Source organism: Mizuhopecten yessoensis, unplaced genomic scaffold, assembly GCF_002113885.1.
Source record: "Mizuhopecten yessoensis strain PY_sf001 unplaced genomic scaffold, ASM211388v2 scaffold716275, whole genome shotgun sequence".
In the NCBI taxonomy this organism is placed as follows: Eukaryota; Metazoa; Mollusca; class Bivalvia; order Pectinida; family Pectinidae; genus Mizuhopecten; species Mizuhopecten yessoensis.
Window position 1 is genome coordinate 524,259 of NW_018480035.1, and position 27,057 is coordinate 551,315.

The 27,057-nt window shown below is 39.0% G+C and overlaps 2 protein-coding genes across 2 annotated transcripts in view; both read left to right on the plus strand.

Annotated features, from left to right (window-relative positions):
* The window catches only part of LOC110442530 (AP-5 complex subunit zeta-1-like), a 19,833-nt gene extending 16,120 nt beyond the window's left edge, over positions 1 to 3,713 (plus strand). Inside the window, exons 16-19 of the mRNA XM_021486175.1 lie at positions 454 to 642; positions 1,591 to 1,745; positions 3,234 to 3,281; positions 3,536 to 3,713. Of these exons, the coding sequence (XP_021341850.1) occupies positions 454 to 642; positions 1,591 to 1,745; positions 3,234 to 3,281; positions 3,536 to 3,608 (465 nt within the window). The 3' untranslated portion in view covers positions 3,609 to 3,713. The remainder of the gene's footprint in view (positions 1 to 453; positions 643 to 1,590; positions 1,746 to 3,233; positions 3,282 to 3,535) is intronic.
* Positions 3,714 to 8,083: 4,370 nt separating this feature from the next.
* Positions 8,084 to 15,354, plus strand: LOC110442522. Its single transcript, XM_021486168.1, has 2 exons — positions 8,084 to 8,179; positions 13,543 to 15,354. Exon 2 carries the CDS (start codon positions 13,619 to 13,621, stop codon positions 15,326 to 15,328), a length of 1,710 nt encoding a protein of 569 aa, XP_021341843.1. The 5' UTR covers positions 8,084 to 8,179; positions 13,543 to 13,618; the 3' UTR covers positions 15,329 to 15,354.
* Positions 15,355 to 27,057: the final 11,703 nt, after the last annotated feature.

Consider the following 27,057-nt stretch of genomic DNA (forward strand, 5'->3'; position numbering starts at 1 on the left):
ATCCCCAGGGGCTAGGGCGGGGCCCCAAAGGGAACATTTACCAATATTTTCAAATTCTTATCCATTGATGACATGACAAGTATTGAATTTCACTTAGTTTACATGCTGATTTCCACATCACATCTAAACAATAAAATAAAGCTACCAGTACCTATGATATAACTCAGGTGACCGCTAAGGCCCTTGGGCCTCTTGTTTTAATGTAGCATTACAGGTACAAAGCCTGACAGACCTGTAAGTCTTATTACAGGCCTCGAAGTCTTTGCCAAGGCTCGCCAGAAAGTATAACATCAAATTGCAAGGTCCATCCCTATTTCATATACAATCATCTCTGGTTCAAACGCAAGTGGCCCTGGAAACAGAGGTGTTAGCAAATTAAGGGGAGATAATTTGACTGTACAAAGATTTCTTAGGTTTACCTAATGATCGATGAAAATGCTGTATACTACCCAGGTGTGGGCTGTTGGAGAGTACTGTTCCTCGACTCATGATGACAGGTGTAACACAGACATCATCAAGAGATTCTTCGACACGCTAGAGCCTCTCACATACGAAATGTCCGCCATGGTTTCCATGGGGAGGGTGACCTGTCCTGAAGGTCATGCCAAGATCATCTCCATTCTCATGTCATCTATTGCTAAGGTAAATCAAACAAATAGCAAATAAAGTCGGGGTGATAGGAATGTTGGAATGTACCAATACCCGGTAGTTTGAACATAAGTCATGTTCAGGGAAAAGGTAGTAGAGTTAATATTATACACTTTGTAATCTAAAAAGAAATTTCATTTTATTTAAACATATATTTTATGCATGTTGTCCCATTTTTGGTTGTGGAAAAACAGTACAAATATTTCCCCGGTCTATTGAGTTATTCTAATTGGGATGTACAAAAGCTAGAAATGTTGACTGATTGTACAAAACATTATTCTTAAGCTAATAGGTTTGTGTAGCCATCTCTCAGTAGAATTTAATCAAATTTTGTAGTTATATTGCTTTGAAGTAAAGAAAATTTTCTGCCACAAAAAAAACTACAGGTTGTCAGAATTTTAAGGATTTTAAATGGAAATTTATGTAAAAAGGAGTGAATTTTGAAAAACAAATTGAAACTGAAACACATAATTTTTTGCAAAATAGTGTCAATAAAAATGATACTAACATAGATTAGTATTGCATTAATGTATACATATCGATTTCATAAATGCTGAAATTGTGTAATATTAATTATCCAAAAACGATTAAATATACACATTGTAATTGCATGCGAGAGTTATCGTTCTTGAAAAACTCATTGATTAAAAAACAACTGAATTAATGCCTGGATTGCTTTGCAATACTTTAATATTGAAAGAACACACTGTTCTGTCAATAATAAACATACAATATTCATCACTTTAATATTAAATATGCGGAAATTGTGATACCGTCTCCCTACATTGGATTTTCAACTAGGGATGTACTTCCTATTTCCGTTTAGCACTACACTCCTATGACCTTAAGTAAGGGAGGAGTAATGTCATTTATTTGACCTGTGAAATTTCCCTAGTACAACAGCCATGCTAGTTTGCCTGTATCACCACTCATGTGTTGTAGTTGTCATCGCGGTGCCAAGACCTCATCCCGAGGGCGGTGTTGTGTCTCAGCAAGGTCAGTCAACAGCAGCAGCAGTGTGGGGCCCAGGACCCGGAGATACAAGATGCTTTGGTCAGCCGTTCACAACACCTGGTCAACCTTCTGCAGATTCCAAAGTAAGTCCTTGGTCCGCTTGTACAGGTGTAGTATAAGCTGGTCACCTATTGGTCAGTCATACAGCTTCCCTATACTGTATTTTAGTTTTAGTGGGGTTTCTAATCTTAGCGACTTTCGGGCTACTCATCTCATCCGCTAATTCATGTCCTTGGTTAAAATTAGAGCATACAGCTCCGGTAACTGAGGCTATCTATATCATACAATGTAAGATTTCATGGGAGACTAAATGACGATAACATACTTCGTTTGTGAAAGAAAAGCAAGCTTTATTTGTTCTAAGGTACTCGCCTAATTTACCTGGCTTGCCGTTCTATGGGCTTGTTCCCTTACACCCACTGTACACCCAGTATATGTTAGTCTATTTCAAAAAATGACATTTGCATAATTTGTAAATTAGGGTACTGCAATTCCACTCATTCAAGCGTATGCTAATATGTCCTCCCCCCTTTGTTCCACCTTTGTTAAATTTGAGTGTGCAAATATAAGTACACTTAATGGAAATTTCCCTCCCAAATCCCTGGTCATGTTATGCAAGAGATGCACAAGGTTTGGATGTCCCATGAACACTTGACTTGAGTCAATATAGTGTAACAGGAAAGAGAGTAGTGTGCTTCCACCGGAGATCAAACCTTCGATCTCCAGGATCCTAGTCGAACGCTCTACCACTGAGCTAAAGGGAAATTCCCTCTAGAAGCTAGAAGGTGACCGTAATCTTATGTACAATTAAAATCCTCCACACAATATTTAACCAATTTTCTAATTGTACACATAACCCATTTTATTCAGCTTCTCTAGTGCAGAAAGAATGTAATACATTCATGGAGAAAGATTGAAAAAAATCTTCTTAAGTGAAGCTATATATCTGCATGAATCTAAGTGTCTCCTCACTCAAACAGGATGAGGTGATAACTTATTTAAAACTCAAAGCAAGAAACCCTCTAATTTCTCAAAAAGATGTTTTCTTTGTCCTAAATTTAGAAATCAGGTGAAAACTTTTCATGGATCAAAGTAAGCAGGGCACAGAAAAAGACCATGCTACAATAGCATACTGATAAACCACTGCAAGTTCATTAATAAAGAATAGATAAGTCTTGCACGCTTTCCTCAGTATATATACTCTTTATCTCTTATTATATTCTTCATTTACATCATTGGCCATGCTAGGAAAAAGTTCTTCTAAATAAGGCGTTTCATCCTTGGTATCTACATTTCATCCTTGGTATCTACATTGCATCATTTCATCCTTGGTATCTACATTTCATCCTTGGTATCTACATTTCATCATTTCATCCTTGGTATCTACATTTCATCCTTGGTATCTACATTTCATCATTTCATCCTTGGTATCTACATTTCATCCTTGGTATCTACATTTCATCATTTCATCCTTGGTATCTACATTTCATCCTTGGTATCTACATTTCATCCTTTGTATCTACATTTCCATCCTTGGTATCTACATTTCATCCTTGGTATCTACATTGCAGTTTTGCTGCTGTTGTTTTAAATCCTAGTCCAGAAATACATACAGGCAGGTAAGTGTCAAAGGTTCTGTTTCTCATGATTTCAAGTCTCAAACAATACATATATGTAGGAATTAAAGATTTGAAATATGGATTTGGTAAATAGTATATGCCAAGTTTGTTTTGAACAAAAACAGGAATTGAAAAAGCTGGTTGGATAAATACTTTAAACTCTGCAACAATGAAAAGTAACAAAATATTTAACCCACTCAATTAAAAATAACAGGTGAATATCAAGTATTTTCTCAATGTACCACTTATTTCAGATGGCATCTGGACAGCACAGGTTTACCATCTATGCTTAGAGGTGTACACAGGATCATAGCATCCGACTCTTAGCATTCAATGAACAATTTATCATTGCTATTCGTGGAATCACATACTCGCATTGTGCCAATGGTGTTTATTTGTTATATACAATACATTTATTACTGTTATTAAAATACTGATTTAATATTTTCTTGTTGTGGTTGTTTATTATTCTGTATTGGTTTTGAGGCACTGCAACAATTTGAAAATTAACTCATTCAACCCTGAAGACACATTTGAACTCTTCCAATTCAAAGGTTGGGATAGTCTTTTATAAAATTTCAGGGGTGAACGAGTTAATACTGTTACACTAACATGAAAATAAATAATGATGACTGCTTAATAACATCGCTGTATTTAAGGTCACCTTACACACGGTCTCGGGTGACCTATTGCAATTGTTTTTGTCCATATTGGCACATCTGTAAACAATTCACATTTTCAACTTCTTTTCAAAAATTGTTTAAATGATATCAATACAATTTTGAAGGAAGCTTCTATGATCAAACCTGAACCAAAATAGTGAATAACTAATAACGCCTTGTGCACATCTTTCATTTATAAATATTAAATTCCCTTTGCCCAAAGATTCTCTAGAACAAGCTTGGTTAAAATCCCTTCAACAGTACAGAAGGAGAAGGGTCTTTGATGTTTTCCTCTATTTCCCCTATTGGGCCCCGCCCCCAGAGGGCCCTCCGCCCCCAGAGGGGCCACACCCTAGGTTTATACAAACTTGAGGCTCCTTTGTACAAAGATGCTCTAGAACAAATTTGGTCAAAATCCTTCAATTGGTTGAGAAGAAGATTTTTAAAGATTTACCTACTTGGGTCTGCCCCCAGGGGGGCCATACCCTCTGTTTATACAAAACTATGAACCCTTTGGCCAACGATGCTCAACACCAAATTTGGTAAAAATCCCTTCATCGGTACAAAAGTAGAAGGATCTTTAATGTTTTCCTTTACTTCCCCTAATGGGCCCAACCCATCTGCCCCAAAGAAGGGGGCCCACCCCTCAGTTTATACAAAATGGATTCTTTTGTCCCTAAGCATGCTTCAGACTGCATTTGGTTTAAATCCCTTCACTTGTATAGTAGGAGAAAAACATTCCTCCATTGCCCCTATTGAGCTCTGCCCCCAAGAGGTGTCACACCCTATACAAACTTGAGGCTCCTTTGTCCAAAAATGCTCTTGAACAAATTTGGTCAAAATCCTTCTATTGGTTGAGAAGAAGATTTTTAAAGATTTACATATTTGGCCCCGCCCCTCTGCCCCCAGGGGGACCATACCCTCCATTTATACAAAACTGAGAACCCTTTGGCCAATGATGCTCCAGACCAAATTTGGTCAAATCCTTTGAGCCGTTAAGGACTAGTAGCGTTTTAAAGGAAAAAGTTGCCGGACGCCGGACGCTGTTTATGAAATAAAGATATAGCACTCCATGGTAGGTGCTGTAAGTACATATGAAATTTCAGAAAGATCCATCCAGTACTTGAGATATAGCGAGAACAAACTTCAAACAGAGCCCCACCCCTTTCCCCCGAGGGGGCCATACCAACCGTTTATACAAAATTGAGTCCCCTTGGCCCAAGGATGCTCAAGACTAAATATGGATAAAATCCTGTCATTCGTACAGAAGAAGGTATTCAAAGAGTTTGCTATGTTATCCCTATCGGGCCCTGCCCTTCTGCCCCCAGGGGGGCCACAGGGACTGTTAATGCAAAATTGAGTCCCTTTTGCACAAGATCATCCAGACCAAATTGGGAAGAAAACCCTTCACCCCTATGGTAGAAGAAGGATTTTAAAGGTTTACCTCTATTTCCCCTATTCGGCCCAGCTCCTCTGCCCCAAGGGGGGCCACACCCACCATTTATACCCTTGGCCCAATGATGCTCCAGACTAAATTAAGACGAAATCCCTTAATCCTTCCGGTAGGAGAAGGATTTCAAAGGTTTTACCTCTATTTCCCATATTGGGCCCCGCCCCTCTGACCTCAGGGGGGCCACACCCACCATTTATACAAAATTGAGTCCCCTTGGCCTAAGGATGCTCCAGACCAAATTAAGTCAAATCTACTTGGCCGTTCAGGACAAATAGCGTTTAAAAGACGGACGAGAGACGACGGACGCTGCGGTATGGCATAAGCATTTTGACCAGGTGAGCTAACAAACTCGGTAGCCCTTCATTTCAACATGCTGCAGGTCAAATATCATCACCCGGGGCATTTTGGTTATTGAAAAGTTGCTGTTTATTTTTAACATATTTGACCCCTGTGACCTTGAAAATAGATGGTCATTTATCTGAATAAACTTGGTAGCCCTTCATCCCAGCATGATACTGGCAAAATATCATTATCCTATGCCTCTTGGGTATTCAAAAGAAGTTGTTTAAAGGTGTTTAACATATTTGACCCCTGTGACCTTGAAAATAGATGAAAGTCATTTATTTTAACAAACTTGGTAGCCCGTCATCCCAGCATGTTACTGGCCAAGTATCAGTATCCTATGCCTCTTGGGTATTTAGGAGAAGTTGTTTAAAGGTTTTGAACATATTTGACCCCTGTGATCTTGAAAATGTGTGAAGGTCATTTGTTTGAACAAACTTGGTAGCCCTTCATCCCAGCATCTTTCTGGCCAAATTTCATCATCAGAGGCCTTTTAGCTATTGAGAAGTTGTTTAAAGGTTTTAAACATATTTGACCCCTGTGACCTTGAAAGTTGGTCAAGGTCATGCATTTGAACCAACTTGGTAGCCGTTCATCTCAGCATGCTACAAGCCCAATATCAGGACCCAGGGTATTTTGGTTACTGAGAAATCGTTTGAAGATTTAAATACATTTGACCCATGTGACCTTGAAAGTGGGTCAAGGTAATTCTTTTGAACAAATATGGTAGCCCTTCATCCCAGCATGTCACAGGCCAATTATCAGTACCCTGGGCCTTTTGGTTATTGAGAAGAAGTTGTTTAAATATTTTTACACATTTGACCCCTGTGACCTTGAAAGTGGGTCAAGGTCATTCATTTGAACACAATTGGTAGCCCTTCATTCCAGCAAATTACTGACTAAATACTATCCTCGGCCTCTAGGTTATTCAGAAGAAGTTGTTAATTTTTTTTAATCATATTTGACCCCTGTGCCCTTGAATATAAGTAAAGGTCATTTGTTTGAACAAACTTGGTAGCCATTTATCCCAGCATGCTACTGGTCAAATAGCATCATCCTAGGCCTCTTGCATATTGAGCAGAAGTTTTCTAAAGGTTTTAAACACATTTGACATATATGACTCCTGTGACCTTTTAATATAAGTGAAGGTCATTCATTTGAACAAACTAGGTACCCCTTTATTACAGCATGCTCCTGGTCAAATAGCATCATCCTAGGCCTCTTGGTTATTGAGAAGAAGTGTTTAAAGGATTTAAACATATTTGACCCCTGTGACCTTGAAAATGGGTCAAGGTCATTCATTTGAACAATCTTGGTAGCCCCTCATTCCAGCATGCTATTGGCTAAAGATCATCTCCCTGGGCATTTGGATATTGAGAAGAAATCGTTTAAGGTAAAATATTGACGACGGACGGATGGACAAAGAACGCCGCACCACGGCATAAGCTCACTTGGCCCTTTGTAGCAGAGGATAGTGTAAGCTTTATTCCAAATTTTCCGCCATTAGAACTAGGGTCTCTTTTTGAATACATTTAGAAGGACTTCAAAATTATTTAAACAAGCCATTTTTTTATTAGTTAGGCGCTGGTGTTAATGTTGGTGGCTTTTCTACCTCAATTCTGGTCCAGACATGGTGCTGCTATACGATTAGTGTTAGGGTAAGGCAACATTAGGCCTAGGAGCCGTCTTACTAAAACTAGACTTATACAGTAAATAATTCACTCCTCTGTCTCCCTCTTCTATACCTTCACTCCATACTTTATCCCTTCTACTCATTTTCCGTAAAACCTATCAATCAATCAATCAATCAATCAGCTGACGTCGACCGAACACCGACTTCGTAAGTGAAGTGTAGACGTAAAACCCATCAACCAACCAACCAGCCAACCAACCAACCAGCTGGCCAGTCAGATTGATACCGATCACAGTACGTTACAGACCAAGCTATAACAACGGTTGGTGTATATAGGAGCCAACTAAAGTTAGTTAATATATATATATGGCTGAACAGTATGTAGATCAGTAGGATTTTAAAGGAAAAGTTGACGAACGTACAGACGACGGAAGACAGACGATGGATGACGGACGCTGCGTTATGCATAAGCTCACCATGGTCGTTTAGACCAGGTGAGCTAAAAGCGATAAAATTAAACTTCACGTGTACAATTGTTATCATCTTTGTTAAATTCATTCCAGTGTAGCATCATCTAACCAATAAAACACCAGGTAGATATGAACGTCATTAATGTGACCAGGTAGATAAACAGGTAACAGGTATATCTACCTGTATCTAACCTCAAACTGTACATTGGATGGGGGCGTTTCACTTGATAGGTTGAGAGAAGAACTGCTCAGAGATTGACTACAAAATCAGCCTACAAATCAACTTATAATTTTAGTAATTGTTTGCTTACCTTCAAGATAAACAGTCTACAAAACAGGCAAGTATACAATTTTCCTCCGTTATAATTGTTTTAATGTGATTTGTCGATATATACTCTAATTACAGAAAATGGAGTTGTGAGGTTACAGAAAAGGGTACTGTTAGCATATTACATTTTGGAAGAGGATACATGTATTGTAAGTACTGGTATTGTGATACTTTGGAGGAGGATACAGGTACTGTAAGTACTGGTATTGTGATACTTTGGAGGAGGGTAAAAGTATTGTAAGTACTGGTATTGTGATACTTTGGAGGAGGGTACATGTATTGTAAGTACTGGTATTGTGATACTTTGGAGGAGGATACATGTATTGTAAGTACTGGTATTGTGATACTTTGGAGGAGGATACATGTATTGTAAGTACTGGTATTGTGATACTTTGGAGGAGGATACATGTATTGTAAGTACTGGTATTGTGATACTTTGGAGGAGGATACATGTATTGTAAGTACTGGTATTGTGATACTTTGGAGGAGGATACATGTATTGTAAGTACTGGTATTGTGATACTTTGGAGGAGGATACATGTATTGTAAGTACTGGTATTGTGATACTTTGGAGGAGGATACATGTATTGTAAGTACTGGTATTGTGATACTTTGGAGGAGGATACATGTATTGTAAGTACTGGTATTGTGATACTTTGGAGGAGGATACATGTATTGTAAGTACTGGTATTGTGATACTTTGGAGGAGGATACATGTATTGTAAGTACTGGTATTGTGATACTTTGGAGGAGGATACATGTATTGTAAGTACTGGTATTGTGATACTTTGGAGGAGGATACATGTATTGTAAGTACTGGTATTGTGATACTTTGGAGGAGGATACATGTATTGTAAGTACTGGTATTGTGATACTTTGGAGGAGGATACATGTATTGTAAGTACTGGTATTGTGATACTTTGGAGGAGGATACATGTATTGTAAGTACTGGTATTGTGATACTTTGGAGGAGGATACATGTATTGTAAGTACTGGTATTGTGATACTTTGGAGGAGGATACATGTATTGTAAGTACTGGTATTGTGATACTTTGGAGGAGGATACATGTATTGTAAGTACTGGTATTGTGATACTTTGGAGGAGGATACATGTATTGTAAGTACTGGTATTGTGATACTTTGGAGGAGGATACATGTATTGTAAGTACTGGTATTGTGATACTTTGGAGGAGGATACATGTATTGTAAGTACTGGTATTGTGATACTTTGGAGGAGGATACATGTATTGTAAGTACTGGTATTGTGATACTTTGGAGGAGGATACATGTATTGTAAGTACTGGTATTGTGATACTTTGGAGGAGGATACATGTATTGTAAGTACTGGTATTGTGATACTTTGGAGGAGGATACATGTATTGTAAGTACTGGTATTGTGATACTTTGGAGGAGGATACATGTATTGTAAGTACTGGTATTGTGATACTTTGGAGGAGGATACATGTATTGTAAGTACTGGTATTGTGATACTTTGGAGGAGGATACATGTATTGTAAGTACTGGTATTGTGATACTTTGGAGGAGGATACATGTATTGTAAGTACTGGTATTGTGATACTTTGGAGGAGGATACATGTATTGTAAGTACTGGTATTGTGATACTTTGGAGGAGGATACATGTATTGTAAGTACTGGTATTGTGATACTTTGGAGGAGGATACATGTATTGTAAGTACTGGTATTGTGATACTTTGGAGGAGGATACATGTATTGTAAGTACTGGTATTGTGATACTTTGGAGGAGGATACATGTATTGTAAGTATTGGTATTGTGATACTTTGGAGGAGGATACATGTACTGTAAGTACTGGTATTGTGATACTTTGGAGGAGGTTAGATGTATTGTAAGTACTGGTATTGTGATACTTTGGAGGAGGATACATATATTGTAAGTATTGGTATTGTGATACTTTGGAGGAGGATACATGTATTGTGAGTACTGGTATTATGATACTTTGGAGGAGGGTACATGTATTGTAAGTACTGGTATTGTGATACTTTGGAGGAGGATACATGTATTGTAAGTACTGGTATTGTGATACTTTGGAGGAGGGTACATGTATTGTAAGTACTGGTACTGTGATACTTTGGAGAAGGATACATGTATTGTAAGTACTGTCTCACATTGTTTTCGTATCTTAGTCCGGCCAGACCAGGATTTGTGTCTAGATCCTTAAAACATTAGATGGAAGTTCATATCATGGGATCTACCTGGTCACTGTAAGTCATCTTGTAAACTCCCTCTTCCGTCTAACTTACCAAGTCTGCCTACAATCAATGATCGACTGTCCAATTTTACTAACCTGAAGTGGTATAAGGGAGATAACTCTGTAGTTATCGTAAAATGATAACATTAAATGTCACATGTATAATTGCTATCATCTTTGTTGACCTGATTCCAGCGTGATTTTACCTAATCAATAAAACACCAGGTAGATGCATACGTCACAGGTATATCTACCTGTATCTAACTTCTAACTGAACATTGGATGGGGGCTTTCACCTGATAGGTTGAGAGAAGAACTGATCAGACATTTACTACAAAACAAGAGGCCCAGGCATCTTAATAGCTCACCTGGTATTTCATTTTCAATTTAAAACCTGATGAGTACCATACAGGTTTATCAAAGGAGTACAAGAAGTACAAGTTGCAAGAAGAACCACATGTAAATCTGTTAGGTGGGTACGTAAGACACCAAGAGAATGAGTTTCCATGTTATGTCCCAAGGAGGTAGTCTCCAGGGGTTGGTCTGGACCTCCGGGCCAATCTTTGCGGCATGCTTTCTTTACTTCATGCCCAGAAAAAATTGTAGTTGGTTATAGGATAAAACCCATAAATTAATATGCAATGAGATGAATTTATTGATTTACCTCTATTTCCCCTGTTAGGTCACACCCATCTGCATGCTGTGGAGCCACACACTGTTTATACAACTTGAGTTCCACTTGCCAAAAGACGTTCTAGACCAAATTTGGTTCAAATCCATTCAATCACTTGGAAGGTGAAGGATTTAAAAATTTTAAATATTTGTAAATGGCCTTGACCCCCGCCCAAAGAAATACAAAATAATACAAATATACAAAATTTAGTGATAATTCTCTATTCACACAGAAAGAGAAAGCTTTTAAAATATTTCTCTTTATTTTCCCTATTCGGCCGCTTCCTTCTGGCCCTAAGACCAACATACTCTGGGGGGGCCACAGCATGCATTCATACAACTGATGCATCTTTTCCGACTACAGGATTAGTTTCGGCACTTTATGTAACGGTCCCTGTTACGAGTAGGTATTGTTATACTTTATAAACAAGAGGCCCAAGGGCCTTAGCGGTCACCTGAGTTATATCATAGGTACTGGTAGCCTTATTTCATTGTTTAGATGTGATTTCGAAATCAGCATGTAAACTAAGTGAAATACAATACTAATGTCATGTCATCAAAGGATAAGAATTTGAATGATAAAATATACCCAAAAGTATTATTTTGCTATATAAACTATAATACACTTTACCCCCTCCCCAAGGGAGAACGGATAGCTCGGGGATCCTGAAATTTACAATTTAAATAAAGCCCCTGATGATCTTTCTTTCCATGCACTGAAATTGACTGTAGTACCTTCGGGTCTGGATAAGAAGATTTTTGAAATATTGGTTAATTTTCCCTTTTGGGCCCCAGGGGTTGGGGTAAGAATCCCAAATTTACAATTTAAAACCATCTTCCTCCAAGGATAATTCTCACCAAGTAAAAATAATTGTAGTATATGTGTTAACTCTCTCACAATTTAGGTGAACAGGATTGCGTTTGAATGTGTTTAAGAAGCTAGGTGTGCATACATTTTATGAATCGGGCAACAGTATTTTTTTCATCGTCTAATTGAATCTGCAAAGATTTTCAAAAGTAAATGAATAGATTGATAGATAAATCAATCAATAGCTATTAGGCATGTTGTACATTGAACTATTAGTCATTTGATATCATGCCAGCTCATCTATTACATGTACACTTAGGCAAGTTTTAAGACACCACGGATGAAATTCATCCCCGATTGAGATGGAGAGTTGGGGTGAGAAATGGTGTCACTTATGCCCATATGTTTTGCACAATTTCTCACCCTGAGAAATTGTATTGCAAAGGCAGCAATTTTAGCATGATTGAGAAATCGTGTCGGGGTGAGCAATCGTGCCGTAACAATGTTATATCAGAAAAACTGGAAAAAAAAATGTTTTAAGTTACAATAAGTATAGATACTGTTAGTACCATTACGCGAAAAGACTATATCGTCAAATGGTGCGATTTCATAATTTCTTTTATCACTAGGAATATAAAATAAATCGTTTACGCTATAAAAACCAAAAAGCATTTCTTTAATATGTACGTAAAGCAGAAATGAAACATATTTCTGACAGCAGTGACCTTCGTTTTTCAGAGGTCATATAACAGAAAGAGTAGTCATACGTGCGTCAATATTCATTAATTAATTAAAAATCGAAAAACATCAATATGTATGCAAAGAAGATGTACAGAATAACAAGAGGTCCTGTGGCCTGACTAGCTCACTTGCTATGGTTTCTTACCTCCATTATAACTCTGATAGACAGACGGATGATAATTTAGTGAAAGTCTCGTCTTACTTTTTCCCTGTTAACCAATTTTAAGTTTTAAAAGGACATAAGAACTCTCCAGGTCACCCTTTTGTTTATACAAAGATGAACCCCGCTTAAGCAAAGGTTGCTCTGAATCAAATAGGTAAAAATCCCCATACGCAAATATTAGAATTTCAAAGATTTACCTGTATTTCTATTACTGGGCCATGTCCCTCTGCCACCTGGAACGCCACTCTCTCCTTTATATACCTGTATTTCTACTACTGGGCCATGTCCCTCTGCCACCAGGAACGCCACACTCTCCTTTATTTACCTGTATTTCTACTACTGGGCCAAAAGTTTTTATGTTATATAACCCGTACTGGGCCCCTTCCCACTGGAGTAAACAATAAATGATATACGGTACGGAACAATGTTTGGCGTTATATAGTATAACTCGGTACGGAACAATGTTTGGGGTTATATAGTATAACTCAGTACAGAACAATGTTTGGGGTTATATAGTATAACTCGGTACGGAACAATGTTTGGGGTTATATAGTATAACTCGGTACGGAACAATGTTTGGGGTTATATAGTATAACTCGGTACGGAACAATGTTTGGGGTTATATAGTATAACTCGGTACGGAACAATGTTTGGGGTTATATAGTATAACTCGTCTGTTTGCCTAAAAAAATCAAATTTAAGTTTAAACAGTCACATTTTGTAATCAATACAACATTTAATTATTATTTTTTCTTTCACAGGTACACAAAAGAAGACCTAAAAGATCCTCCAGAAGTTACTTCCCTGTACACTTTTATTTCTCCCACATCCACAACCATGGCAACCAAACACAGCAGCCCCAGTCCACAAATTCCAGTCAGGATCAAAGGCCACACAAAGTGTCCGTACCATAAAGACAATGAGGTGGTTCTCCTCTGTCAGGACTGTGGAATACTGATCTGTACGACTTGTTCCATAACAACTCACAAAATACATATTGATAGCTTTTGTGAAATTTCGAAAATTACAAATGAACAAAAAAATACACTACTGGACTTTATGAATGAAACAGAAAACATTGAAATTCCCAAACTCAAAAATGAAATCCAATCGGCAAGGAACGAAATTTCCACAAGTGAATCTAACTACAAAAAACTCTCTGTTAATATCAAAAAACAGCGCGATCAATGTAAACTAGATTTAGATAAAATAACGGAGGATTATTTAGCAATATGTAACAAGATGGAGAAAGGGACCACAGACCTCCTTCAGATTCACATCACAAACCTGGAGGACAGGTTAGACACTTTAGTTAAACTATCATCAGAGTGTAAACAGACCCTCCAGACAGGCACTGCTGTACTTGTGTATGACTCGGTATCGGAAATCAAGGACATGGACTTAGATATCCCACAGACACCTAACATAGACATGACAGAGTTTACTCCAGATAACAACAGACAACGACACCTCGAGCAGGCCATGGGGAAAATGAAGACTCCTACTGACCATTTCAAGGTAGGATTAGCACCTAGTGGTCACTCCAAAGAAGGTCCAGTTGTGAGACCTAAACTGTCCAAATCTACAGAGACGGGTCAAGCCTCCACTGGAGAAGTCCTGTACAAACTTTGTGATAGTCCAACTGTCATATCCCAGTTCTCATACCCAGATGGTATCACATCAATCTGTCCTACATCTAATGGCCGGGCATGGCTGTGTGATTGTAAAACCAACACAGTAAAACTCATCAACAACAAAGGTAACTTTTTCTCCAACAAACCTAAAGTCATACAGAAGATACAGCACAACAGTAACATTGATGACATCAGTCTGGACCCCACCACAGGTCGTCTGTGGTTCTGTTGTTTTAATGAGGGAACTATCTATGAAGTATCTACATCAACAACACCAGTCACAAGGTTTACTACAGAGGGGTACCCACAAAGTCTGTGTGTGACCAGGGAGGTCACAAGGTTTACTACAGAGGGGGACCCTGACAGTCTGTGTGTGACCAGGGAGGGTCTGGTAGTGGTGGGTACAGCGGGTACACAGGGGTACAAGGTGGTGATGTACACAGCAGATGGCCAGGTGTTACACACATCCACTGTGGAGGGGTCAGGGGAGGGGGCAGTACTGTCCATCACACAGTGTGGTGTTACAGGTAACATAGCTATAGTGAGTAGTAAACTAATCAGTGGAGACGGTAGTCATCCAAACAACTACAGGAATCACATCACTGTGTACAACCCAACACTCCAGCCCCTGGTCCACTACCGGGGAGAGGGGATACAGGCACGGGAGGCGGTCACACCAGACAAGTTTGGTCCAGTAACAGTTATATATGACAGTAAGGGTAATATTGTTATTACTGATTATACAAGGAACACAGTAGAGCTGATAAGTGGAGCAGGGAAGTACATAAAAACACTTCACACAAACAAAGGACAGGGACAAGTAGGTATACAGAAGGATGATGTGTTGTGGTCATGCTTAGAGTTAGATACAGGAGAGTGGGGACTCAAACTTCTCAAGTATTACAGTGACTGAGGAGTGACTAAACCTGGAGTGATGATACAGACACATTTTACGAAATAAATACAAAAAGACATAAATTCTAACATTAAACTTTGACCGTTGTTATTATGATCTTATACACTTGATCAACACTTATACTGACTAACAATATCATGTTTGAGGAATTAATGTAAACATGTCACAGATTTATTGTTTTGTAAATAGTTTCTGTTACAACTTCTTTTTAGAAGTGTTGTTTCAAAATAATGTCATCATTAATTTTAACAAACAGCCATGCCGGAACATCAGGTTCATTTATTTTGGTATGAAATATGTTCTTTTCAACCTTCAAGAAAAATGTCATTGATTTCTAAAACCTGCAATGAAATCTGAAATCAGCGTCTCTGTACTAATGACTTGTTTTCTAGGTGTATAACCTGACTTCCCTTATATCCTCAAGTAGACTGTTCTAAAAACCTGATCTACCCATAAATATTGGGCATGGACCTTGTGTAAATATCGAAGGACATCAAAAACAGTAAATCTGCTATACTGAACTACCCAGTAGTGAAGTGGGGTAAACCACTCAAACAAACAAAAAAATCACTGATTGTGTCACTAACATAGTTCCAATATACATGTATTGTCATCATACATTGTTACAAATCAGCTCTTCCCAAACATCAGTCTGTAATATGTTCTTTTCAGTATTCAAAAAAAAAGGTCATTGATTTCAAAACCCTGCAATGAACTCTGAAATCAGCGTCTCTGACTTAAATTGACCTGTTCTCTAGGTGTAAAACCTGACTTCCCTTATATCGCACCTAAAGTGACCTAGGATTGAGGTTTTAATTTCGTTGTTACATGATGCGATAGAGATTTTTATTGGACAGATAAATGAAATGTTTGCTGTGAGTGTGTATGAGTCAGAATATCTGAACGTGTTGTTAAATGTGTCACCTAAGCACTTGGATATGTTTGGTCTGAAAGTTAAGAAGATGTTTGGTCTGAAAGTTAAGAAGATGCCTCACAAATATCAGTAAAGAAATTATTATGTATGCCATGCAAGTTGTGTGACAGTGAGTGACCACAAAGATGTTTGATGTTGTTTTTAGCTCACCTGACACGAAGTGCCAAGTGAGCTTATGCCGTGGCGCGGCGTCCGTCGTACCAAGTTTGTTCAAATGAATGACCTTCAATTATATTCAAGGTCACAGGGGTCAATTGTCTTAAAAAACCTTTAAACAACTTCTTCTGAATAACCAAAATGCCCAGGGTGATGATATTTGGCCAGTAGCATGCTGAGATGAAGGGCTACCAAGTTTGTTTAAATGTATGACCTTGAATCATATTCAAGGTCACAAGGAGCAAATATGTTCAAAATATTTAAAGAACTTGTTCTGAATGACCAAAATGCTCAGGATGTTGATATTTAGTCAGTAGCATGCTGGGATCAAGGACTACTATGTTTGTTAAAGTGAATCACTTTGAATTATATTCAAGGTCACAGGGGTCAAATTTGTTTAAAATCTTTAAACAACCTCTTCTGAATAACCATGGGTCCCAGGATGTTGATACTTTGCAAGTTGCATCCTGAGATGAAAGGCTATAAAATTTGTTCAACATAATGACTTTGTTCAACTTTCAATAATAGGGGCGAAATGTTTAAAAAAAAATTAACAGGTTCTTTTGAATGAATTTTATTCATAAATACTGATATTTTGCCTGTAGCTTTATTTTAGATCACTTTTAAGGTTACAAGTGTGAGATTTTTACCAGGTGAGCGATGCAGGCCTATTGGGCCTCTTGTTATTGTTACCATTGTAAATGCTTTGTTCTATTTTACATCAATGTTACTGTAATCCACTGATATTTCCTGTGATTCATATTTTCACATTAATTGGTAAGGGGAGGCAATCATGAGTACAAGTATCTAGACTTGTAAATAGTATGTTCATCACACTTAAAGGACTCAAGCAACTAAATAATTAAATATACGCGATAACATTTTTCATTTTTCCCCCCAGCAACAATGGAATTCATAGCTTTTTATCTTAGTGCTGATATATTTTTTAAGTTTACTGATTTTGTATTTTATAACATGTTTACCAGTGAATTGTAATTAGTAAACATTTTACTCGCACACTTTAAAGTGTTGTTTTTTCACAGTGGGATTGAATTGACCAATAAGATAGCAGAATTTAACGAAAAAATAACAAAGTGTAATACAACTGTGATTTTTAAATCAATTAGACTATAAATTCATCTTTTACTTTGAAACATCATTGAAACTAAGTTCTTTCAACAGCTGTGGTTCATAAGGTTTTTTCTCACTAAGAGAGATTAAGTATATTATTTGTAAATGTTATTTAACTTTAAATCAATGATATAATAAACTTGTTTAAAAAGTTTTCAAATTGTCCTTTTTTAATTTAGCTTTGATTTTTATCCTGCCATCATCAGATGGTAGGCTGTTCAAATCGCCCCCTTGTCTGTGGTCTATCAACCGTCCATCGTCTATCCTATACCCCCCTCGTCTGTGTTCTATCAACCGTCCGTCGTCTATCCTATAAGCCCCTCGTCTGTGGTATATCAACTGTCCGCCGTCTATCCTATAGCCCTCTCATCTGTGGTCTATCAACCGTCCCTCGTCTATCCTATAGCCCCCTCGTCTGTGCTCTATAAACTGTCCATCCTCTATCCTCTAGCCCCTCGTCTGTGTTCTATCAACCGTCCGTCGTCTATCCTATACCCCCCTCGTCTGTGTTCTATCAACCGTTCGTCGTCTATCCTTTAGCCCCTCGTCTGTGTTCTATCAACCGTCCGTCGTCTATCCTATACCCCCCTTGTCTGTGTTCTATCAACTGTCCGTCGTCTATCCTATAGCCCCTCGTCTGTGGTCTATCAACTGTCCGACCTCTATCCTATAGCCCCCTCGTCTGTGTTCTATCAACCGTCCGTCGTCTATCCATTAGCCCCTCGTCTGTGTTCTATCAACCGTCTGTCGTCTATCCTATAGCCCCCTTGTCTGTGGTCTATCAACTGACCGTCCTCTATCCTATAGCCCCCTCGTCTGTGGTCTATCAACTGTCCGTCCTCTATCCTATACCCCCCTCGTCTGTGTTCTATCAACTGTCCGTCCTCTATCCTATAGCCCCCTCGTCTGTGGTCTATCAACTGTCCGTCCTCTATCCTATAGCCCCCTCGTCTGTGGTCTATCAACCGTCTGTCGTCTATCCTTTAGCCCCTCGTCTGTGTTCTATCAACCATCCGTCGTCTATCCTATCGCCCCCTCGTCTGTGGTCTATCAACTGTCCGTCGTCCATCCTTTCGCCTCCTCGTCTGTGGTCTATCAACCGTCCGTCGTCTATCCTATCGCCCCCTCGTCTGTGGTCTATCAACTGTCCGTCGTCCATCCTTTCGCCTCCTCGTCTGTGGTCTATCAACTGTCCGTCGTCTATCCTATCGCCCCCTCGTCTGTGGTCTATCAACTGTCCGTCGTCTATCCTTTCGCCTCCTCGTCTGTGGTCTATTAACTGTCGGTCGTCTATCCTATCGCCCCCTCGTCTGTGGTCTATCAACCGTCCGTCATCTAACCTATAGCCCCCTAGTCTGTGGTCTATCAGCCGGCCGTCGTCTATCCTATAGCCCCCTCGTCTGTGGTATATCAACCGTCCGTCGTCTATCCTATCGCCCCCTCGTCCGTGGTCTATCAACCGTCCGTCATCTATCCTATAGCCCCCTGGTCTGTGGTCTATCAGCCGCCCGTCGTCTATCCTATAGCCCCCTCGTCTGTGGTCTATCAACTGTCCGTCGTCTATCCTAAAGCCCCGTCGTCTGTGGTCTATCAGCCGGCCGTCGTCTATCCTATAGCCCCCTCGTCTGTGGTCTATCAGCCGGCCGGCGTCTATCCTATAGCCCCCTCGTCTGTGGTCTATCAGCCTGCCGGCGTCTATCCTATAGCCCCCCGTCTGTAGTCTATCAACTGTCCGCCGTCTATCCTATAGCCCCCTCGTCTGTTGTCTATCAATCGTCCGTCGTCTATCCTATAGCCCCCTCGTCTGTGGTCTATCAACCGTCCGTCGTCTATCCTATAGTCCCCTCGTCTGTGCTCTATCAACCGTCCGTCGTCTATCCTATAGCCCCTCGTCTGGTGTCTATCAACCGTCCATCGTCTATCTAATAGCACCCTCGTCCGTCGTCTATCCTTAGTTATTATTATCACTACTTCTTACTGAACTACCCAGGAGTGAAGTGGGGGTAAACCACTCAAACAAACAGAAAAATCACTGATTGTGTCACTTACACAGTTCCATTATATATGTATTATCATCATTCTTTGTTACAAATCAGCTATTCCCAAACATCAGGTCCGTTTATTTATGTCTGTAATATGTTCTTTTCAGTATTCAAAAACTTGGTAGCCCTTTATCCTAGCATGTACTTGCCAAATATCATTATCCTAGGCTTCTTAGTTATACAGAAGAAGTTGTTTAAAGGTTTTAAACATATTTGACTCATGTGACCTTGAATATGAGTGAAGGTCATCCATTTAAACAAACTTTGTAGCCCTTAATTACAGCATGCTACTGGTCAAATAGCATCATCATAGGCCTCTTGGTTATTGAGAAGAAGTTTTTAATAGATTTTAAACATATTTGACCCATATGACATTGAAAGTGGGTCAAGGTCATTCATTTGAACAAACCTGCTAGACCTTTATCCCAGCATGCTACTGGCCGAATATCATCACCCTGGGCATTTTGGTTATTGAGAAGACGTTGTTAATATGTTTTAAACATATTTGACCCATGTGACCTTGAATATAAGTAAAGGTAATTTGTTTGAACGAACTTGGTAGCCCTTTATTACAGCATGCTGCTGGTCAAATAGCATCATCCTAGGACTCTTGGTTATTGAGAAGAAGTTTTTAAAGGTTTTAAACATATTTGACCCATGTGACCATTGAAAGTGGGTCAAGGTAATTCATTTGAACAAACTAAGTAGCCCTTCATCCCAGCATGCTACTGGCCGAAGATCATCTCCCTGCGCATTTTGGTTATTGAGAAGTTGTTTAAATTTTTAACATATTTGACCCCTGTGACATTGAAAATAGGTGAAGGTCATTTATTTGAACAAACTTTCATCTCAGTTTGCTTCTGGCCTACAAATATCATCACCCTAGGCCTTTTGGTTATAAAGAAGAAGTCATTTAAAGTAAAATATTGACGCCGGACGCCGGACGGACGGACAACGGACGCCGCACCACGGCATAAGCTCACGTTGCCCTTCGGGTCAGGTGAGCTAAAAGCCATGAAATGTAATTCAGTATTACAGAGAAGTTTTCAATAAAACACATACACCTGAAAATACTTAAGGCCAAATAAAAATATAGCTGTGTTTCCCGTTTCCTAACCGACCCTTGTTTATTATGATGACCCTAGAACATTTTATAGGGTTTTCACAGTCACTGTTATGCATTTATTAGCGGTTTTTAAAATTGTTCAAAATGAACAAATGATTTGCTATGCATTTTATTAGCCTTCGCTGGTGGTCAGTGTCAGAGTTGTATTTGAAGATAGTAATTAAGAAGCCATATATAATTGTGCTTATGATATAGGTTGGTATCTGTAGATTAGTGTTACTGTCTGTAGTCTAGGTGGGGGGAGTCCAGTTTGTGATGTCAGTGTTTATGCCTCCAGCTGATGCCGACTGCCAGCTGATGCTGACAGCGGGGGTCAAATCTAGCAGGATTTATGGTCAGTGTAACTAGTCGTATAGGGATCAAATTTTTGCAGGATTTCAGCAGCATCAACAATGGGCCTGTTTCCAGTAATGTTAATTCTCCATAGGAGCCTGCCCCCGTATAATTTCTTATCTAGCTCAGCTACTGTTTTTTTCTTTTCCGAAGAATAATTTTACACCTTTCCGACACCCAGATTTCATAATTTCAGTGAAAATGTATTTTTATAAAGTTGTCAATTTCAGCATCAAAGACATAAGTTCGTAAATAAAAGAAGGTTATCTCGAAATTGTAATTCGCAACATAGTATAAATTTCTTTTGATAAATATTTCCAAAACATCGTGTTTATTCATAAAACATAAAAAAAAAAATTCTCGGATGAAAATGCACTTGCAGAGACACAATTATGAAGAAAAATGCCATAAAATTGCAATTTTCTCCCGTTATATAGTTTTGGATGCAAATTTCCATCAGAAAATCGGATAGAGCTTTACTTGTTTCATATGTGTACCAAAAATCAGCTAATTCCATGTGGTGGAACGTTCTCATATCGCCGCCTGAATGTGGTTGTAAATTGAAAGAAAAGGGGAAATGAGTAACAACCTTGTCTGAAACCCTATTATATAGCTTATTATATACAAACTTTTATATTGAATATCAGAGCGGATATTTTCATGACAGTTTTATGATGTGTAACGACTAAATAAACAGTATCGATATAAAGATTTACACTGAGGACACCCTGATACATGAATACTGTTCTATCTCAAGTTGTCCTCTTCTGAATTTTCTGATCGTGTGGCCTTGTACATTTATCCGTATCTTCTTGTCTTTGTCTATACGTTTACGGAATCATTGACTCGACGCTAGCTATTCTTGTCTCACTTTCCTTGTTTTATTGTCCCATCTCCAAAGCGTTGTGGCTCTGTCAGGGTTGGGACCCTGACTTGTCTCACTTTCTTTGTGCCTGCCGACCACGCCACATCGAATAGATAGATTATCCATATGAAATACTTTATTTTGTTCTAAGTAATCAATCAATTCTGCGCTTCTTGGAGGTATTGAATGTGATTTATTATATTGTCTTGTTATTTTGTGTAATTAGTTGTTCGTTATTTATCACACATTTTCGCATAATTGTACCAAACTACTAAGTATTAGCTGTTTACAGCAATCATCGGTGGCTTGCTATTTTGTTACTTTATCGACGCTTCATAAACCAATCGTTATTGTTTCAAGATGGAGGGTAAATGTGTTGGAGAAGGGTGTCAAGTATACTTCAAGAAACGTAGTGGCAATAAGAACAGAAGTGCACGCAATGTAAATAGTCCACAATATAAATGGCTCCTAGATACGCTGGTGCAACAAGGATTGATGTCAGCAAAGGAACAAGCACTTATTTGCCAGAAGTGCTACATGAAGTATCTTCGGAACAAAAATCAGCCTGAACCTGAACCCGAGCAGAACCAGGAAATAGAGGAAGAAGACGACTCCCCGTCCCATATCCTGCCGTTGCTGACCCTTCATGATCTTTTGAATGGATCATCTTCACACAAAAAATGCTGTCTCTGTCTTGTTACCTTTGCAAGAAATGGAACAAAATCATCAGTCTTACCAAAACGTGCAAGACATCACCTGATCTATTCACACAAACTGTGGTGTCCCACCTCATCCCGCGTCTGCTCCATTCACCTTATTGGTAACGACTTAGATCCGTCTACAGAGGTTGTCCTTGATGGTAGAGGTTCCTTGGAATCTCAGTTACCATCAAAATCGTCCGAAATCATTAATGACCTCCTAGAGGTGTCGCACGTCCTTTCACAGAACCAGTCTGCGTTTACAATAAGCTTTTCTTCTCTTGATGACTCGGCATGCATGGCCTGGACAGGTTGGTCCAAAGATCAGTTCCTCGAAATCCACTCGCACTGTTCCCCATATCTTTCATCTGGTATATATACCAAGACTACACACGATGCTCTATTACTGTTCTGGGTAAAACTGAAAACCGACATTTCCTGGAGTCAGTGTTCTTCTCTTTTTGGAATTTCCAAGTCAAGTGTGTCCAAAACTTTCCACTCCATAGTACAGGCATTAGACACATCGATAGTCCCACAATTTCTAGGTCCGGATCACTTGACAAGAGAACAGTTGCTCGGGCACAATACTGTCTTTTCAGAAGCATTTTTTGGAGATAAAGCCACTGCCATATTAGATGGCACCTATATTTATATCCAGAAAAGCTCCGACCACAAGCTCCAGAGAATGTCCTACTGTGGCCAGAAGAAGAGAAACTATCTCAAATTCATGAGCATCGCCTTACCAGATGGCTACATTCTGGACACAGTAGGACCATTCACTGGCAGCGAAAATGATGCTACAATTACAAAAAAAGTCATGGACAAGCTAGTTACTTGGCTACAACCAGACGACAACGTTGTCGTTGACCGAGGTTTTAGAGATGTCCTACCAGTTCTCGAAGCCTCTGGCCTCAATGCTAGCATGCCGTCATACCTGAAACCCGGTCAAAGTCAACATTCTGACGTCCAAGCAAATCTTGACAGAACTATCACCAAATCGAGGTGGATTGTGGAATCCTATCATGGTCGTCTGAAACACTGGACGTTCTTCCGAACGCAATTGGTGTCTAACAGCTTTATCAATGTCATCGAGGCTTTGCTTCGAACCGTCACAGCCTGTCTGAATGGTATTAGAGGACCGATCTACCAGAGATCTCCAGAGAGAGATGCCAAAGATAGGCTAATGGCTGAACGTATGAAGGACCGTTTGACAACACCGAATGGTTTAGCTCAGAGAGTCAAGACAGATCCGGATCTATCTAGACGGGCAAGGTCCGAGTTTGTCAAGATGGATGCATCTTCCGTACTGTTTCCCCGTCTCGATCTTGATTACTTGAGAACCATTACGTGTGGAACGTATCAGATATCTCTGGCTCCTGGTTACATCGCCGAACATTTAAGTGATGACGGAGACTATGAGGTGTGGCTTTACCAGCACTCCCCAGACCTTCTCCGATGTCAAATACATTCTCGACACAAAAGCCAAACGAAATATAACGTTTGGATACGGTTCACCGTTTCACCCGATGTTGAGGCCCCAATAAAGGACTACTACTGCCAGTGCCCAGTTGGAGAGAGAACGATGGGAATGTGTGCGCACATCTCCAGTATCTTGTACTACCTTGGGTATTACAGGACGCTGGAAAACCCTCGACCATTACAACCACAGGTAAAGAAATTCCGACAAAACTTGAAATAGTTTTCCATGCGGCAACGGAGTGCATATGTCGAAAGTATGTTTGGGGCTCGATATGAAAGATCCCCGTTACCATGTGACTAACCAAACTTATAAATATAGGTATTATACAATCGCCCGTAGCTATGAACACTCCCGTAAATGCGAAAACCAACCAAAATCATAAGGAACACGTTTTGTTTGTTGTTCTGTCTATTTGTCAGCCAATGTCTTCAACCACGGGGACTTGTGAAGTAGCCATCTTGGATTTTTTTTATGAAAAAGTGTTTCTCTCACTTTTTTTCATATCTGTGTACATATTCTCAACATACCGAGCAAATACTCTCGTTTTTTTGTTAATTATCTAAAGAAAGTCGAAAATCGGCAATTCAACCATAGGCTAATTCAACCCAACATTTGAAAATGTTCCACCACTTACATTTTGATGATTTTTCCTCTCATCAATAGCATATTACGTACTGTTTAATAGGATAAAAATTGGTTTGCATCCAACGCCCATAAAAGGGTGTATTCTCTAAAAAACACAGTTTTTGTGTCTAAAATGTTATCATCGAAAATGGCATTTTTGAGATTGTTTCTTCCATAAAACAGCCAAATGGCGCGATGGAAACATGATTTTTTGTCACCATCATGCCATGAATGTATTCGTTACGGTGACCATCATTCGATTAGATTTTCATTAATATTTTACATAACATGCACATTTTATCAACACTTAGACAGCTTCTGAAAGGTACAACTTTGAGGAGCCATAAAAAGCAAACCAAGTGACCTAAATCTTTATACTTTATAAATTTGTGACCACAACGACATGGGCAATCAATGCACCACCAACAGGAAATTTGAATCAGAGAAGGGGCCGTTTTGGAAACCAGCCCTTTAATATATCAACATTATAAATGTGCAGGTTTTTTTTAAGGGGCAGTAGTAAGGTAGTTCAGCTTAGGAGTCAAAGGAGGAGAAGAGAGTTGGGTTGGGAAGTTGAGTTAATTATATGAGTAGAGTGAGAATTAGGAAGTTCGTTATAATAGTGGTTTTAGCTGTTGTTTGTAGATCTGTTTAGTTTTACAGTTTATAGTTGGAGATAACGTTTGGAGTGCTGTGGAGAGATTGATTCACAATGGTGAAGACTTGTATATTTTATGACACATTAAAACACTTGTGTTGTAAATAAAGTGTAAATATAATTGTAATTCTTTTGTTGCTCAAATATTTTGAAGAAATTGAAAACACCAATAACCTTGAAATTACGGTGGTTATTCCATAAACATTTAGGTAGGTAACATTTATTTGTGTATCTATTTTACATGAATGAAAAATTATATATTTGGTGTCATTCATACTTTATCAAAACAATAACATATTTCTAACATTCATGGTTGTCGGAGGTAATCAGGTAATTTTCTTAACGAGAAAAAAAAGAAAAAGAAAAAAAAAAGAAGTTTTTTCTACCTACTTATCCTATTTTTTTGGAGCCGAAACAGGAAACACACATTTATTTTGTATTTTGCCTAAACAGGTTTGCTGCCACAGGTACAAAGAGTAACCATACAGGTATGTGACATGTGACTTCAGCAAGTATAAATTGGAGAGGAGGAAAAAATCATGGTTGCATATATACATGTATATATGTCGCGGAACTGGACTGGGTCGATCGTCAGCAACCTTAGGAGGCTCAATTGGTAGAGCGCACATTAAGAGTTTGTAGGGTCATGAATTTGAACCTCGGTCTGGCCATGCATTTTTCTTCTCCTGTGACAGTGGTGCCTGTGATCAACCCTTGTTTAAAGCATTTGGTGTATGCTTGGTAAGGGTGTCGTCTTCCGGGGGCAAAGAGTTAGAAAAAGGAGGGAGGAATGTAGTGGAACTGGACTGGGTCGATCGTTGGCAACAAGGTAGCTCAATTGGCAGAGCATCCTTCTAGAGTCTGGCGGATCCCAGGTTCGAACCCCGGTCTGGCCATGCATTTTTCCCCTCTCCTGATACACATACATACTTAATTAATGCAAACAAACTTCTTCTTCCTCTCCGATCTCCCTCAATCCAAAGTTGCTGGACACACTTATGTGATGTGTACTGAGTATATGCTATACACGTATTAGTGTGTCCAGCACCTGTGACTCAATCTAGTTTTGATCATGGGTACCTATCGTAAAACCCAAAATATTTGGAATAAAGCTTACACTATCCTCTGTGTCGATATATACTCAAATTACAGATAATGAAGGTGTGAGGATACAGAAAAGGGTACTGTTAGCATATTACATATTGGAGGAGGATCAATGTATTGTAAGTACCGGTACGGTGTGATACTTTGGAGGAGGGTATTTGTATTGTAAGTACTGTGATACTTTAGAGGAGGATACATGTATTGTAAGTAATGGTATTGTGATACTTTGGTGGATGTTAGATGTCTTGTAAGTACTGGGATTGTGATACTTAGGAGGAGGATACATATATTGTAAGTACTGGTATTGAGATACTTTGGTGGAGGTTAGATGTCTTGTAAGCACTGGTATTGTGATACTTAGGAGGAGGATACATGTATTGCAAGTACTGGTATTGTGATAATTTGGAGGAGGATACATGTATTGTAAGTACTGCGATACTTTGGTGGAGGATACATGTATTGTAAGTACTGGTATTGTGATACTTTGGTGGAGGTTAGATGTCTTGTAAGTACTGGTATTGTGATACTTAGGAGGAGGATACATATATTGTAAGTACTGGTATTGTGATACTTTG